The sequence below is a fragment of the Oratosquilla oratoria genome, chromosome 1 (genome assembly GCF_046742065.1).
Source record: "Oratosquilla oratoria isolate Oo_2021 chromosome 1, ASM4674206v1, whole genome shotgun sequence".
NCBI lineage: Eukaryota > Metazoa > Arthropoda > Malacostraca > Stomatopoda > Squillidae > Oratosquilla > Oratosquilla oratoria.
Window position 1 is genome coordinate 57,269,153 of NC_134777.1, and position 15,932 is coordinate 57,285,084.

Here is a 15,932-nt window from a genome sequence, read left to right on the forward strand (position 1 = left end):
GTTAATACAACCATCTCACTTACAATTTGGCTTTCCAAGGATTCAATGAGACGGGCAACATCTGCACTGGTGACGGCACTTGTGTTTGGAGACTCCAGAGGACTCCATCGCAACACCAACCCTGCTGACTCCAATTGCAAAAGCTCCAGTGGAATGGATCCAACATCTCTGCGTACAACTTGTCCAAGCTAAAGAAAGCAAAATTTTTTCACAGAAGGAAAAGGAACCAAATTGGTCAAAATAAAATTATATATCATATGTTTTAGCATTTGGAATTTTTTAACTTGGCCACCCCTCCTTATATAGGTGACAGGGTCTTAAGAATATATATGTATACACCAGCAGCTTTCTCCACCTTGTAAGGAGGTGGCCACATCAAAGCATGCCTCAACTCTTTGCAGGAGAAAAGTATATTATTGACATATTAAATAGAATACACTTACCCAAGAATTAAGATTATCAAAATATTCTGGGTTCTTCTTGTCTGTTGTCTTGTCTTCGACATATTGGAAAACCACTGACCCACATACTGTCTCTAAGAGTTGCTGGGAAACGATAAATGAATGAAATTATAGAATTGTTCAGGATGGTACAAATATGCCCTCAGTATCTTCATTTGTAAAGATCACTTTCTGATATGAGGAGTAATAAACTTACCGTAGTTCCAATTGATTTTGAAATCAGGTTCTGAATAGATACAGAATTAGTCTCTGTAGCTGCCGGACTCTGTTAAAACACCAAAATCCATTACAAATATGGTTCAATTTCATCTCATGAATACATACATGCACATACCAAAAAGGCACTTTCCTCATAATAAGGGGGTGGCCAGCCAAACCCATCTATTGTCTCTCCCATCTTAACACTTTTTGGATTCAAGTGCCAAGACAGAGGGGGAGGTGACATGATAAATGGATTTTGGATGAATGTAGGATGGGTGTATGCTCTGATTTGGTCACCCACTTTCTAATGAAGAAAAGGACTTTTGGTATGAACACGTATGACTCATATTCTGTCACAATAGTTATCAAATATAAACAATAACCCTCTCTTTGTATTTCAAGAACTTTGAATCCCCTCCCCCCTCCAAAAAAAAAAAAATAAATAAATAAATAAAAATAAATAAATAACAGGTGATTAACAAACCAGCATTCGAATGACGTTAAGGGAAGAAAGGTGCCACTGTAGCTGCTGGCTCAGCTCAAAGGCATGTTGGATGCGAGAAACAACTCCACTCTGACCTAATGTCTAAAAGAGGAAAGATGGCAATAGTTACAAAAATGTGTAATTTCACTTTACAAAAAGTTTTCTATAGTTATAATCATTATTGTCACTTAAAGAAACCCACCCTGAGATCCTGTTAGCTAAACTTATGTACCTGTAAAGTTGACCAAAGTGGCAGGCAGGCAAGGCGTACATGCAAATTCAATGCTGTTAATCCAGCATTCAATGCCGCTGTTGTATCACAGCTTCTATACAATGTCTAGAACTTCATTAAGGATATAATTTGGCATTTTGATTATGGGTTTAAATATCATGGATAGACAAAGTCTTCAGTTACATACAATTAACTTATTTTGTTGACTGTTATAAGTTGTAAACTATCCTACTTCCAATTTCTGTTTTAACCTTTCACACTCATCATGAAAATCAAACTTTGAACAACTCCATAGCCCCTTCCTAATAACATGGGAGCTTTCACTTCATACTTCCTTACCTTTCTCTTTCACTAATCAATCACATGACTGTATTCTTCCTAATTAATAGGAATCTACTTGTATATGTTTGTATAATATTTCACGTCTACTTCATAAGAATAAAGGAAAAAAATATAGTGTTTACAAAAAAATTCAAGCATAAGGACACATAGGAGAGGGTGGTGGATGGAAGGGTGGTAGATAGGGTGTTAATGGACTATATAGTGGTAACCAGGAGATTAGTAGGAAGAGTTAAGGATGTACATGTTCTAAGGGGAGAGAGTGGGGGAATATCAATCATTTTTTGGTAGAGGGCAAGTTGAGAGTGCAGGATAGGTGGAGAAAGAGGAAAAGGACAGAAGATAGGGAGGTGCTTAAAGTAAACTGCTTAAGTGAGAAAGAAAAGGAGAAGGAGTACAAGAAAAAGTTTAGAGAAAAGTGGGAGGGAGTGAAGGCTAGAGTAGAATTAGGAGTGGAGGAGGAGTGGGGATGGTTCAAGGATGGAGTCACAAGGAAGGTGTGCAAAGATAGTGTGTGGAACAAGGGGGATGGGAGGAAATAGAAGGAAGGGTAGTTAGTGGTGGGATAAGGAAGCAAAGAAGGTTGTAGAAGAGAAGAAGTGAGCAGACTGGTTACAAAATAGGATGAGAGAATTATATGAGAGGTATGAAGAAAAGAGAAGAAAAGTAGACCATAAGATAAAGGAGACAAAGAGGAGAGCAGATGTGAAATGGGGTAAGTATGACAGAAAATTTTGAAAGTAATAAAAAGATGTTTTGGAAAGAAATTAAGAGAGGAAGAGGAGGTGAATCAAGAAGAGAAGAAAAGGTAAAAGGTGCAGATGGAGAGATGATCATGGAAGGGATGACAATAAGAGGAAGATGGGCAGAGTATTTTAGGGAGTTGCTAAAGGTGAAGGAAAATAGGGAGGGTAGCGCTAAGAAAATGACAGTGACGAATGAGGAAAATGGTGGAGAAATAAGGAAAGGCTAGGTGAAGGTAGTTGTTCAGATGATGAGAGCAGGTAAGGCACCTGGGTTCGATAAGTGTCATGCAGAATGTCTAAAAAAAAAAAGGAGGTACAGTGATGGTGGACTGGTGATGTTATTTAATGTTTCTTTAAGAGAGGGTAGAGTGCTGGAGGATTGGAGGAGTGCTTGTATAGTTCTACTTTACAAGGGAAAAGGGGACAAGTGTGAGTGTAGTAGTTTCAGAGGGATCAGTTTATTAAGTGTAGTTGGGAAGGCTTATGGGAGGGTTTTGATTGAGAGGATCAGGAAAGGAATAGAGGGAGTAACTGGTGAGGAACAGTGTGGGTTAAGGACAGGTAGGGGTTGCATGAATCAAATTTTTGTGGTAAGACAGATATACGAGAAAATTTTAGGAAAAGGTTAGGATGTTTTTTGGGCCTTTATGGATTTGGGAAAAGGCTTACAACAGAGTAGACAGGAAGGCACTGTGGGAGGTATTGCAGATATATGGGATACGAGGAAAGCTGTTAAGCACAGTTATTTTTTATAAGAGTAGTAGAGCTTGTGTTAGAATCAGAAATGGAGAGAGTGGTTTGAGATTAAGGTGGGACTTCACCAGGGATGTGTTATGTCATCTTGGCTGTTCAATTTATACATGGATGGGGTGGTGCGAGAAGTAAATGCAAAGGTAATGGGTCAGGGATTGGAGATAGTTAAAGGAAATGGACAAAAGTGGGAGATTAGCCAGCTGATGTTTGCTGACAACACTGCACTTGTAACAGGATCAGAGGAAGTATTGAGGGTGTTTGGGAAGGTGTGCAAAAGAAGGAAGTTGAATATGGGTAAAAGTAAGGTGATGAGATGTACAAGGGGAGAAAGTGACAGCGACTGGAAGTGAATATTAAGGGAGAGACTGGAGGAAGTGGACAGTTTTAGATATTTAGGTGTGAATGTAGCAGGAAAGGGAGGGGTGGAGGTAGAGTTAGAATGTCGATTGAGAGAAGGAAGTAAATGATTTGGGGGATTAAAATGTGTAATGAGAAATAGACATTTGGGAATGGATATTAAGAGGAGAGTGTATGAAGGAGTGATTGTGTTGACAGCACCACTGTATGGAGAAGAAACATAGAACATAAGAGAGGAAGAGAAGAAGAGTTTGAATGTATTTGAGATAAGGTGCCTGGGAGATTAACCAATTGTTGTTTGCTGATGAGATGTACAAGGGGAGAAAGTGGCAGCAGACTGGAAGCATTAATAGAGACTGGAGGAAATAGTTTCACATACATGGGTGTGAATGTGGCGGGAAAGAGAGGGGTGGAGGTGGAGGTGGAATGTTGATAGAGAGAAGCGAGTAAATGCCTTGGTGGTTTAAAAAATGTAATGAGAAATAGACATCTGGGAATGGATGCTAAGAGGAGGTTATATGAAGGAGTGATTGTGCCGACAGCACTGTATGGGGCAGAAACATGGAACATAGGAGATGAAGAGAGAAGGAGTTTGAATGCATTTGAGATGAGGTGCCTGAGAAGTATGATATGGGTTATTAGGCTGGATAGAGTGAGAAATGAGGAGGTGAGGAGGAGAATGGGGGTGGAAAAGGAGTTGGGAGATATGGTTGATGAAAGACTATTGGGATGGTTTGGACATATGGAAAGAATCAGTGAAGAAAGATTAGTAAAAGAGGTGTGGAAAGTAGAAGTAGAAGTGAACATGAGGGCGAGATCAAGGATGAGATGGATGAATGGGGTAAAAGGGGCATTGGGAAAGGGGAGAATGTTGAGGAAGGATAGGAGAAGACAGAAGATAGGGGTGAATGGACAATGGTTGTGGATGGATGATGCTGTAATGCATTAAAGGGAGTGGGTAGGGGATGGGGTGTGAGGGAGTGTGTGAAAAAAGAATTTGACACAGCCCGAAGGGATTTCTCCCTGTCTTTTCTTTTTCTGCGTGAGGGGAGAGAGAAGGGGGTCACCGATTTAATGAATTAGCCTTGCTGTGGATGTGCTGTGTCTTGCAACACTGTTTCTAACCCAGGGCAGTGGGTGAGAAGCAGGGATGACCCATCATCCAAGAGGAGCCAAGATATGAGGGAGGGAGAGGGGTGAAAAGGAGTGGAGTATGTGGGATGGAGTGGGTGGGAATGGATTTTATGCCTTTGTTTTTTGGCTACCTCCCTTGATAGGGGTAAAGAGCCTTTGGTATGTATTTACCTAGTTGTACCTAGTTGTATTTTACGGGAAGGGGAGCTATGCTCGTGGGGTCCCGTCTTCATATCTCATTTTATCTAAACTATTTTTAAATTCATGTATTGTTTTTGCACACACCACTTTCTCATCTAACTTGTTCCAACTGTCTATTACTCTGTGAGGAAAGCTGTTCTTTTTCAAATCTCTTCTATAGCTGTCTTTTTTTATTTTCTTTCCGTGTCCTCTTGTATTTCTGTCATCCCATTTTATCAGATTCTCTCTATCAGTAATTTCTATGCCTTTCATGATTCTGTAAATAGCTATCAAATCTCCTCTCTCTCTTCTTTGCTCTAGTGTCTGTAGTTTAAGTTTTTGTAGTCTCTCTTCATATGATAGTTTTGAGAGTGTTGGTGCCAGTTTTGTGATTGCTCTTTGTATTCTTTCAAGTTTTTTTATACATTTTTTTGTACTTGGTGATCATATCGTTGCTGCATATTCCAATCTTGGTCTTATCAGGGTGATTAGGATTTTCCTCACCATTTCTTCATCCAGGTATGTAAATGCCACTTTGATTGTTCTTATTAAATTATAAGTTTCTCCAAAAATCTTATTTATATGTTTCTCAGGTGACATATTATTCATAACAATGACTCCCAGGTCCTTCTCATTTTCTACTTTTTTTATTCCTTCTTCTCCCAAATTATATGATCCTGTTATTCTGTTTTTGCTTTTTCCAAATTCCATTATACTACACTTTTTTGTATTGAACTCCATCTCCCACTTCCTACTCCATTCTTGTACTTTATTTAGATCACTCTGTAGTGATTCACAATCTTCTTCAGTTTTCACTCTTTTCAGTAGTTTTGCATCATCTGCAAAGAAGCTCATATAGCTTTCAATTCCTTCATCCATATCATTAATATATATAGCAAACATTATTGGGGCCAGAACTGTTCCCTGCGGGACACCGCTTATTACTTCATTCCATTTTGAGTGCTGATCTCTTATCACTACTCTCATTTTTCTTTCTTGCAAAAAGTCTTCCATCCAATTTAGCAATTTACCTTGTATTCCTCCTTCATATTCTAATTTCTTAAGCAACTTCTTATGTGGTACTTTGTCAAAAGCTTTTTTTAGGTCTAGAAATGTACAATCAGCCCATCCATCTCTTTCTTGTATTGTATCTATTAGCCTTGAATAGAAACATATTAAATTGGTGACGCATGATCGTCCTTGTCTGAATCCAAATTGCCTTGGATTTAGTACGTTGTTTTTTTTCCCAAGTATTTTACCCATCTACTTTTGATAATTCTTTCACAAATTTTTGCTATTGTACTTGTTAGAGAGACTGGTCTATAGTTGGTAGGTTCTTCTTTATTTCCTCCTTTATATATAGGTACTATATTTGCTTTTTTCCAATCTTCTGGAACTTTTCCTTCTTTCAAGGAACTGCTTATTATGCTATGTATTTTGTCTGCCAGTTCATTCCTGCATTCTTTCAGAATCCAGTTTGCTATTTCATCTGGCCCATGCGATTTTCTGACATCAATATTACCCAAGTGTGTCAATATTTCATTCTTTGTTACTTCTATTTCTTCCATAGGGGGGACTTTTTCTTTCCACTCAATCTCTTCAGGTTGTATATTTTCCCTTGTAAACACTGATTTAAAATGTTTGTTCATAATTTCTGCCATTTCCATTTCCTCAGTGTATTCAACTCCTCCTTGTCTTAATTTCTCCAAGTCTTGTTTGTTTTTCAGTTTATTGTTTACAAATCTGTAGAATAGATTTGGTTGATCTTTACACTTTTCTATAACATCTTTTTCATATTTTCTTTTTTCCTCTCTGCACTTTTGTACATATTCATTTCTATAACCAGTATATATTTTCCATTTTTCAGGTCTTCTGTCTTTTTTCCATCTGTTCCAGGCTTTGTCTCTTTTGTCTTTTAACTCCCTACAACTTTTGTTGTACCAGCATTTTACATATTTTTTTTCTTGTTTTTGTCTTGGGACATACTTTTCCACTCCTTTTTTGTAAATTTTTGTCAAAATATTCCATTTCTCTTCCACTGATGTTTCTTCTTTGTATATTTCTTCCCAGTTTTCTTGTTGGAAGAATTCTCTTATTTTATCAAAGTTTGTTTTTTCATACATCATTCTTCCTTTTCTATATTGTTCATTTCTTTTCATATATTTTTCTTCATTAAGTTCCAGTTCAATCAATATGTGGTCACTTTTACCTATTGGTGTTTTATATTCAATCTTGTCCACTATTCTAGGTTCAGATGTAATTATTAAGTCTAGCCTCGATGGTTCTTCTTCATTTCTATACCTAGTGTTCTCTTGTATCCATTGTGTCATTGAATGGTCAGTAATCATCTCAAGTAGAGCATTTCCCCATGAGTCATCACCACTCTTTACTGTCATTTCTTCCCAGCAGATTTCTTTGCAATTAAAGTCGCCCATCATAACTATTCTTCCTCCGTCTTCCATTATTTTAGTTAATGCTATCTTTGTGTCCTCTAACATACTTTTATATTCACTCTCCTCCCATGAGGCTGTTTTCGGAGGCACGTAATTGATCACAAATTTTCTGCTCTTCTTATCTCGGTCTTCCACTTCTATCATAATCATCTCTACTGTATTCTTTCCATATATGACACCTTTCACGTTTATATCCTTCTTAGTCAGGAACATAACTCCACCCCCTTGTTTTTTCTCTCTGTTTCTAATCCAATAATTGTATGCATCATGTCCTACACTGTTGGGTGGTAGTGGGCCTTTTAATTTTGTTTCTACAATTCCCATTATGTCCGGTTCTTTTTCTTTCAAATAATCATTCAGCTCATTCAATCCTGTTATTAATCCATCTATATTTGTGTAAGACACTCTTAGTTTTCTGCCACTTCCATTGTGTTCTCTGTTTCCCTTATGTTTTTCTTTTGTATGTCGAACTTCCTTAGTTTCATGTTCACTACTCTCCAATAGAATCTCTCTTTCTCTGACTCCGTTCTGTTCTCGTTTTTTGCCTTAGCTTCCAGTCTTTTCTGCTTTTCTTCCTCTCTTTCCTCTTTATTCATTTCTCTTTTTATCCATATCTTTTTGTATTGTTCACTTGTTGCTAGTTTCCCTGTTTTGGATAAGATATTCTCTGCCGTTGTTTGTGACTTGAATTTAATCTTAATTGGTCTGGTCTTGTCTGTGCTATACTTTCCGAGTCTAAATTTCTCTTCGATTTGTTTCATAATTTCTGGTTCATCTTCCTGAACTGATTCTAGTAATTGGCTTACTTTTTCATTTTCCTCTTTGATTCTTGTGGTTCTATCTGTGTTGTGTTTCTCTTCCATTCCTAATATAATTATACATTTCTTCTTGTCTGCTAAATCCCTTACTATATTCTCCTTTTGTCTCATCACTTTAATAACTGAGTCTTCAGTATGTTCTTTCAATTGCTGTTTGACTATGTCAGTGAATGAAACCTTATTTCCTTCTTGGGTTTTCTTCCAATTTTTACTTTCTTTAGCTATCGTTTCTCTGTTTTCTTTACTATTCTTCTTCAATTCCTCATTCTCCACCTTTACCTCTCTTAACTGTCTTTTTAGGTCTTCTATTTCATCAGTTAAGTTTTTATTCGCCTTTTCCAGTTCTTCCAATCTTTCAACCCTTTGTAAAATGGTGTTCATATGACCTAACCTACTCTCCAAGTCCTCGATCACCTTATCAACCTTCTTCTCTAGTCTTGTCAGTCGGGGGGGGTTTGTGTCCCCCTCACTCTCTTTAAATCCCTTGAAAATATTCTCATCACTTTCTACTGTATTGTTCCTATCTATACTTCTAATCTTTACATTCTTATTAGACATTCCGTCGTCCTCCAGCTCGTCTTGTGGTCGTTTGTTTACTTTACGGCGGTCTATTTGGACCAAGTCCTCTACTTCCTCATTACCTTCCATTTTCCCAGCAATCCCTCCCCTTCTCCTCTTTCCTTACTTTCCCACTACCCCACGAGCAATTTCCCCCCACCCTGTAAATACAAAAAGGCACTTCTCTTTGCGTTGGGATCCACAATCTGCACTTTTCTTCAGAACGTTCTTCAAGCCGTCCGTTTGTTGAAAGTGTGTGTGTAATATTTCATATCTACTTCATAAGAATAAGGGGAAAAAATATATATATTCTACTCTAAATATATACATCAGCCTATCACTTGCCCCATGCAACACATCCACACTCGGATAAAATATTCCAAGACCAACTATCAAATTCTTCCAGACAGCAGCCCTATAAGAACCACAGTAGCATGACCTTATTCAGGTCATCATCCTGCCTTAACAATAGCAACACAGAATAGGCCTGGCCACAGAAGCAACTCCCACGATGATGATATTAAACACTTCATCCTACATTGCCCCACTCTAGACAACAACACAATATCTCCTTGAGTGACTTATGGGCCAATCTGGCGGATGTTGCTGGTTACCTGGGAGCTGTGGGTCTCCTGCAAGAAAGACCTGGGGCTATGGACCAACTGACTGATCTCCCAGGTACTTATCTTCAAAGCCAGTCAAAACACCTCACCTCCTCCCAAGGTCTCCTAACCAAGCCCAGGATTTCTATCAATATCAACTATATTTTCTCCATTTTTTCACAAATAAGAATAGCTAATAAATGGGAAATATAGAAGAGTCCCATACTAATACAACACAGAAAACAGTCTAATGTTTCTTCCCAGATATCTATGGAAGGACCCAAGGATTCTTGTCAGTCACTACAAGAATATGTTTCCAATTGCTTAAACAATTAAATAATTGACTAATCAATCAATCATCATCACCTTTTTCTAATCTGAACTCACTTGCACCCTTATCATTAACGACTATATTTATCTCATATTTTTTATCTTTGGTTCTAATAAGAATAACTGAACATCAATAACACATAAAAAATGCATTTACTTTTATCTTTCACTACTAGAACCCACTTGTTTATTTCAATATGACCATTATTATGCAATTTCGTTTAGTATGCAGCCATCTCTGAACCCTTTCAATGCCTGAAGTGATATGTATGTTTGTTATTCAGTTAAGAGAAGCTTTTAACAGTCAAAAAAGGTTGACATGAAACACTCATGACCATACTTTTCAAAAGGATACCACATAAGGGAGAGATGGGACTCCAAGCCAGAGGGTCAGTGGAAGAGTCAGACTGTGCCCCACCTTGGCAGGCTGAGAATTAAAGAAGAAAAAAAAAAATCTTGTTCATTACTGCATAATAACGATAAAATTTTCACAAATTTCGTAGTCTATTACTATACAATGATTTATTTGAAACAAAAGATCGAGGGGCATGGCAATAAAGATATATATAGTACTGGTTTTAGGAAACATGGAATTAATATCTCCATACCAAGTTGGGAGTATTGGGAAGTGTCAGGGCAGCTAGAGCATGGCCCTCTACGTGCAGCCAGACGTCATTATTGTTGCAAAGCTCCTGGATTCGAGCTACATTATCCACTCCCCCAACGTAACCACCACCTGGTTAAAATAAAAAAGAGCAAGGACTTTGATATTAACATAAACACACTTTAGTTTGTAATCTAAACATCAAATCAAGTTGGCATCTTAATACCCTCAACCTCAACTATGAGATAGATAAATAGATTATGTATGCTGCCTATTGTAATATCATAAATGGTACCTAGATACCAAAAGCACCTAAAGCAGAAGAACAATCTATCCCAAACATTCTCTTTACTCATCCCTCACCAGCATTGGCAATGACCAAAAGTGGTTTTCTCTGAGCAGCCAAGTCTTCCGCCATCATGCGATCCAATGCAGCTGTGTCCATTGCATTCTGGCTGCCAATCATAGTGTTGCAGGGAACCACACGCACACAGTTTGTGCCAAGCCCAATCTGTGTATTTGTGATTAAGTTACTACAATGAGAGCTATCACACTGGATGTATACATGCTTGCTAGGATGAGCTACATGCCTAAATGCATATGCTTCTATATCTTCTTTATGTATAATGCAAATTCAAATGCATATTAACAAACAAACCAGCCCATTGCACAGCAAAAGTTAAGCAGAGAAAAAAAAATTATATATTGATATTTTGCCCCAAACAAAACTATTTTGGTATTCCTCAGCACTGAGCCCAGGTGTAACGGTCTATGGGCAAGTAATCTAAAGCAACAAACACCTGTAACATATCACTACTCACCATGGATGCTATATGCTGTGGCAACCCAGGCCGTGCTGCACTACTTGTATAAATGACTGGTGGCCGAGCATACAGAGCTGCAAAACCCTCAATGGCAAACTTGGGATAACGCAAATGTAACTGCATCCGACACACTCTAACAATGCCCTCTCGCACATCATCATGGAAAAATGCGGTTGACTCAAAACACCTGAAAATTGAAAGTTCCAGATTATACAAATTATGGTGAGCCTGGGTTTTCTATAACCAAGTTTACTTCTAACCATATGGGAGGAGATTCCTCAGCTTCTATTCCCTTTACTCATCAACAATCCAAATTTCTGAGTTACTAAAAGAACCCATTCACTTATTTCTGTTTGAAGCACTCCATAACTCCATATTGAGAAAACTACATTTTTGGGGTAAATAACTGCCTCTTATAACACATTACTTTTTCAATATACAAATAAATAGTTGTGCTGATTGGCATAATTGGGAGTACATTTAAACTATTAGTGAGCATGTTCTGACTGATATTACTTATTCTAGGTCCTTCTCCATACTACACCAGACCAAAGTTGCCCAACCTTTGCTGCTACAAAATCTATAGTGGGGCACAATACTTTAGGGTCAATACATACAAAGATGGCACTACAAATGCCGACAAATACCATACATCATAAAGCATTCAAACAAATACAAGGACATTTGGTAACATGTAAAGCCTACCTGAATAGTCTGGACATCCACATGCTTGTATCTGAAACAATGCGAGTTGCAAGACCCCGTAGATGGCTTGGTTCCAGTGTAGTTACAATTGCTGCCAACATGTGAGAGAGAGCAGCCATCCGTCCAACAGAGTCTAAAGGACCAACCGCTGAAGGCACTTCGGTTTCCTCATCATATGTAATCAGATCCTAGAAAACATCCAATTTAGTATGGTACTGTGGTATCATACTTTAGAATCAACAAATCTGATACCTCAGATCTCTTTTGTACAAGGCCACCCCTGGGCAGTCAAGAGTTTCTATGAGAGTAGAAGAGCTTGTGTTTGAATCAGAAATGGAGAGTGAGTGGTTTGAGATAAAGAGGGGACTTTGCCAGGAATGTGTTATGTTACCTTGGCTGTTCAATTTATAGATGGATGGGGTGGTGCAATAGGTAAATGCATGGGTAATGGGTCAGGGATTGGAGATTGTTAAAGAAAATGGAGAAAAGTGGGAGATAAGCCAGTTGTTGTTTGCTGACAACACTGTGCTTGTAGCAGGATCAGAGGAGGGATTGAGGAAGTTAGTAACAGAGTTTGGGAAGGTGTGCAAAAGAGGGATGTTGAAGATAAATGTGGGTAAAAGTAAGGCGATGAGATGTACAAAGGGAGAAAGTAGCAGCAGACTGGAAGTGAGTATTACAGGAGAGAGAGACTGGAGGAAGTGGATGAATGCTAAGTGGAGAATGTATGAAGGACTGATTGTGCTGACAACACTGTATGGGGCAGAAACATGGAACATAAGAGAGAAATAGAGGAGAAGTTTGAATGTGTTTGAGATGAGGTGCCTGAGAAGTATGATGGGGGTTACTAGGCTAGATAGAGTGAGAAACAAGGTGAGGATGATAACGGGGATGGAAAGGGAGTTGGGAGATAGGATTGATGAAAGAGTATTGAGATGGTTTGGACACATGAAAAGAATCAGTGAAGAAAGATTAGTAAAAGAGATAGAGGTAGAGGGAGTGAACATGAGGGGGTGATCAAGGATGAGATGGATGGATGGGGTAAAAGGGGCATTGGGGAATAGGGGACTGTCTGTTGAGGATGGACAGAAGACAGAAGATAGGGGTGAATGGAGAATGGTTGTATATGGATTATCTGTGATGCATTCAAGGGAGTGGGTGGGGGATGGGGGTGAGGGAGTATATGTGAAAAAATAATTTGATGCAGCCCAAAGAGATTTCTCCCTGTCTTCTCTTTTTCTGCATGAGGGGGACAGAGAGGGAGGGTCACCGATTTAATGAAGTAGCCTTGTTGCGGATATGCCGTGTCTTGCAACACTGCTTGACCCAGGGCAGTGGGCAAGATACAGGGATGACCAATCATCTAGGAGCCAAGATATGAGGGAGGAAGGTGGGTGAATGGGAGTGGAGTATGTGGGAATGGATTGGGTGTGAGTGGATGCCTTTATTTTTTGGCTACCTCCCTTGTTAGGGGGGAAAGAGCCTTTGGTGCATGTAACTTTACATATCATATTTACTCATTCTACATATCTCACTTAACCACTTTTATGTTATGACATCAGCTACCTGTTGCTTTATTCTGGCTTATGCTGGATGATTTTATTAAGTTACACCCAGATTAACTAGATCTTGATTGATGTTTTTGAGGTTCCATTGAATTACCTTTTTTTTCATCACAAGAAACAACAATTTCTAGCATTTTGTTAACATAAGATTTGTTCATTTTAGGAAACTTCTTTGAATCAATTTGGATAAATTATCTTAGCACATCAAGCAAAGATAATGTACTATGCTTAAAAAAATAAAGACACGTTGGCCAGAGATATCATAGATGTATACGGTTGCTATAAATCCCCATATATTCAATAATCTATTGATGATTTACTGAGACTGCCCATGAATGAATATCTTTACCTGAAGAAGTTTGATAACAGTTTCTGGGTCGGCAGGATTTGCATGCAAAGGACTAGGTCTTCGCTCATCAGATGACATGGGTTCCACAGGTGTTCCCAACAAATTGAAAACCTCAGATGAAAAGAGGGAAAGTGAAAGGTATGTATCTTCCCCATCATCTTCATCTTCTCCACCCTCTTCACCTTCTTCTTCCACCTCTTCTTCTTTTACTTCAATCTTTTCCTCAATAGTCTCTCTTGATTCCTCAACATCTTCTTGACTTGTCTCATTTTCAGCAACTTCCTCTTTAGGTACCTCTTCCTCATCTGGACTGACTTCAGCTTCTAATTTTGGTCTTGGGCTAGAAAATGTATATTTATTTAAAATCTAAGTGAAGAAACGTAAGTAAAAAATATATATATATATTATATACATATATATACATATATATATATATATATATATATATATACACACACACACACACATATATTTATATGTGTATATGTGTGTGTATGCAAGTTTAAGATGACCTATTTTGCAATAATATATGATAAATAAAAGGAAGAGGGAAATACACGTAATTTGTACAATTCCACAAACTACATTGATGAGAAAAGAAAGTAAATTCACTGAGTGAGATTCATTATTTGACCATATACTGGCACCACTCAACTGTTTATGATATCTGTTGGTGCAATTCAAAATTGTGTTTTTGTGCTTCTCCTATATATGTCTTTCTAATACAATCCACAGTGCTTCTTTACTACATTTTTAACATTTACAAGTTTGATAATAGCATACAACTGTCATGGCTTATAAATCTCCTACTAATTGTAGCTTCCATGATGGCACTCAGAAGTATGCTGCAAAATGAAATGGTACCAAGTAGCATAATGCAACCACCAATATTTATATTTATTTCTACATGGAAAATAATTTTACATTATACAATTCCTTAAATGCATAAGTGTTCCTAGATCATAATTTTCTACTTATATACCAAGGGCTTCTTCACCCCTTATAAGGGAGGTGGCCAAGTCAAGGCATGCACCCACTCCCACCTATTCCACTCAATCTACACAAGTTTCTTGTTTCAACATTCTTGAATCTACCCCGCTTAATTATAAAACCATAACATATCAATTTACACTTCACTCTCTGTTATAGCCACTTCTTCCAAATTCCGTGGTGCTGGTGTCTCTTCTGGCACTTCTACTGGATCCTCTGTTGCTTCAGTTTCTGCTACAGGCTCTGTAGGTTCCTCAACCTCTGTGGCTGCTTGAGCTGCTTCTACAACAGGTTCCTCAGTAGCTAGCTCAACTGCTTTGGGTGGATCTTCTTTTGCTTCCACTCTATCTTCAGCTCCTTCCTAAATGAGAGAAAGTGTACAAAAATTAACATACACATCTTTATATCTAAAAATCAATAATACTGGGCTAATATTCCATGAAGAAATATGGAATGCACTCATTAATTATGTGGGAAAGAATAACATAAGTATGTTTTCTACACACTTATGAAAACATATATTTGTTTTTCAGTGCTAGACTTTTCTTCCTTATGGCATGGAACTCCCTACTCCCTTAATGATTAAGAAAAGAGTAATTAACATTTCATAGGTAGTAAGGCTGGAACTTTTTCTTTATAAGTCATTACAATCACGGACTGAGATATGACTGGTTATGCAAGAATAATTTTTTTTTTCTGAATAATGTGGGCAAATACAAAAACAAGTGATTACCTATTTGTGGTTTTACAAAAATCTATACTATCCCATCCCATGTGACTTTCTCATTTCAAAACAATGCTCATTTTTAAAATTTCAAAATCTCCAGTCTTTCATTTATTTTATGGAACCACAAATTGCATGCATGTTTACCTACTTTACCTAAATTTATTGTAATGTACAGGCTAAATTATCTTAACATATCAAGCAAAGATCTGTCTCCATGGATCAAACTTAGTCTTAAATTTAATTATGGTTTTTGACTGGACTATTTCTTCATTTAAGCTCTTCCACAAGTTGACACACCTGCATGGAAAATTATGTTATTTTATATGCTCTCCTATCCCAAACAGTCTTCTCCATTAATTTTGTCTCCTTTTGCTGACATGACCATCCCAATCATGTCATCTTCCATATTTCTTCTTATGAAGGCAGCTCCAGTTTTTCTAATCTTTTCTTATAAATACAGTTTGTCTGCTTAGTTGAGGACCTATGTGATCTCTAGTCTCTACTATCTCAATCTTATCTA

At 37.8% G+C, this 15,932-nt stretch overlaps 1 protein-coding gene across 4 annotated transcripts in view; it reads right to left on the minus strand.

Moving 5' to 3' along the window:
* LOC143027608 (pyridoxal-dependent decarboxylase domain-containing protein 1) overlaps positions 1 to 15,932 on the minus strand; it is a 43,986-nt gene that overhangs the window by 12,661 nt on the left and 15,393 nt on the right. For all 4 annotated transcript variants that reach the window (XR_012966636.1, XM_076189081.1, XM_076189000.1 and 1 more), the window contains exons 2-13: positions 14,826 to 15,046; positions 13,696 to 14,035; positions 11,782 to 11,969; positions 11,074 to 11,263; positions 10,616 to 10,763; positions 10,257 to 10,384; positions 10,004 to 10,075; positions 1,379 to 1,483; positions 1,147 to 1,248; positions 658 to 726; positions 444 to 545; positions 24 to 188 (exon numbers count right to left, since the gene is read on the minus strand). Coding sequence is in view for 3 of the 4 variants with exons in the window: in XM_076189081.1 (XP_076045196.1) it covers positions 24 to 188; positions 444 to 545; positions 658 to 726; positions 1,147 to 1,248; positions 1,379 to 1,483; positions 10,004 to 10,075; positions 10,257 to 10,384; positions 10,616 to 10,763; positions 11,074 to 11,263; positions 11,782 to 11,969; positions 13,696 to 14,035; positions 14,826 to 15,046 (1,830 nt within the window). In the remaining variant the exon portion in view is untranslated. The remainder of the gene's footprint in view (positions 1 to 23; positions 189 to 443; positions 546 to 657; positions 727 to 1,146; positions 1,249 to 1,378; positions 1,484 to 10,003; positions 10,076 to 10,256; positions 10,385 to 10,615; positions 10,764 to 11,073; positions 11,264 to 11,781; positions 11,970 to 13,695; positions 14,036 to 14,825; positions 15,047 to 15,932) is intronic.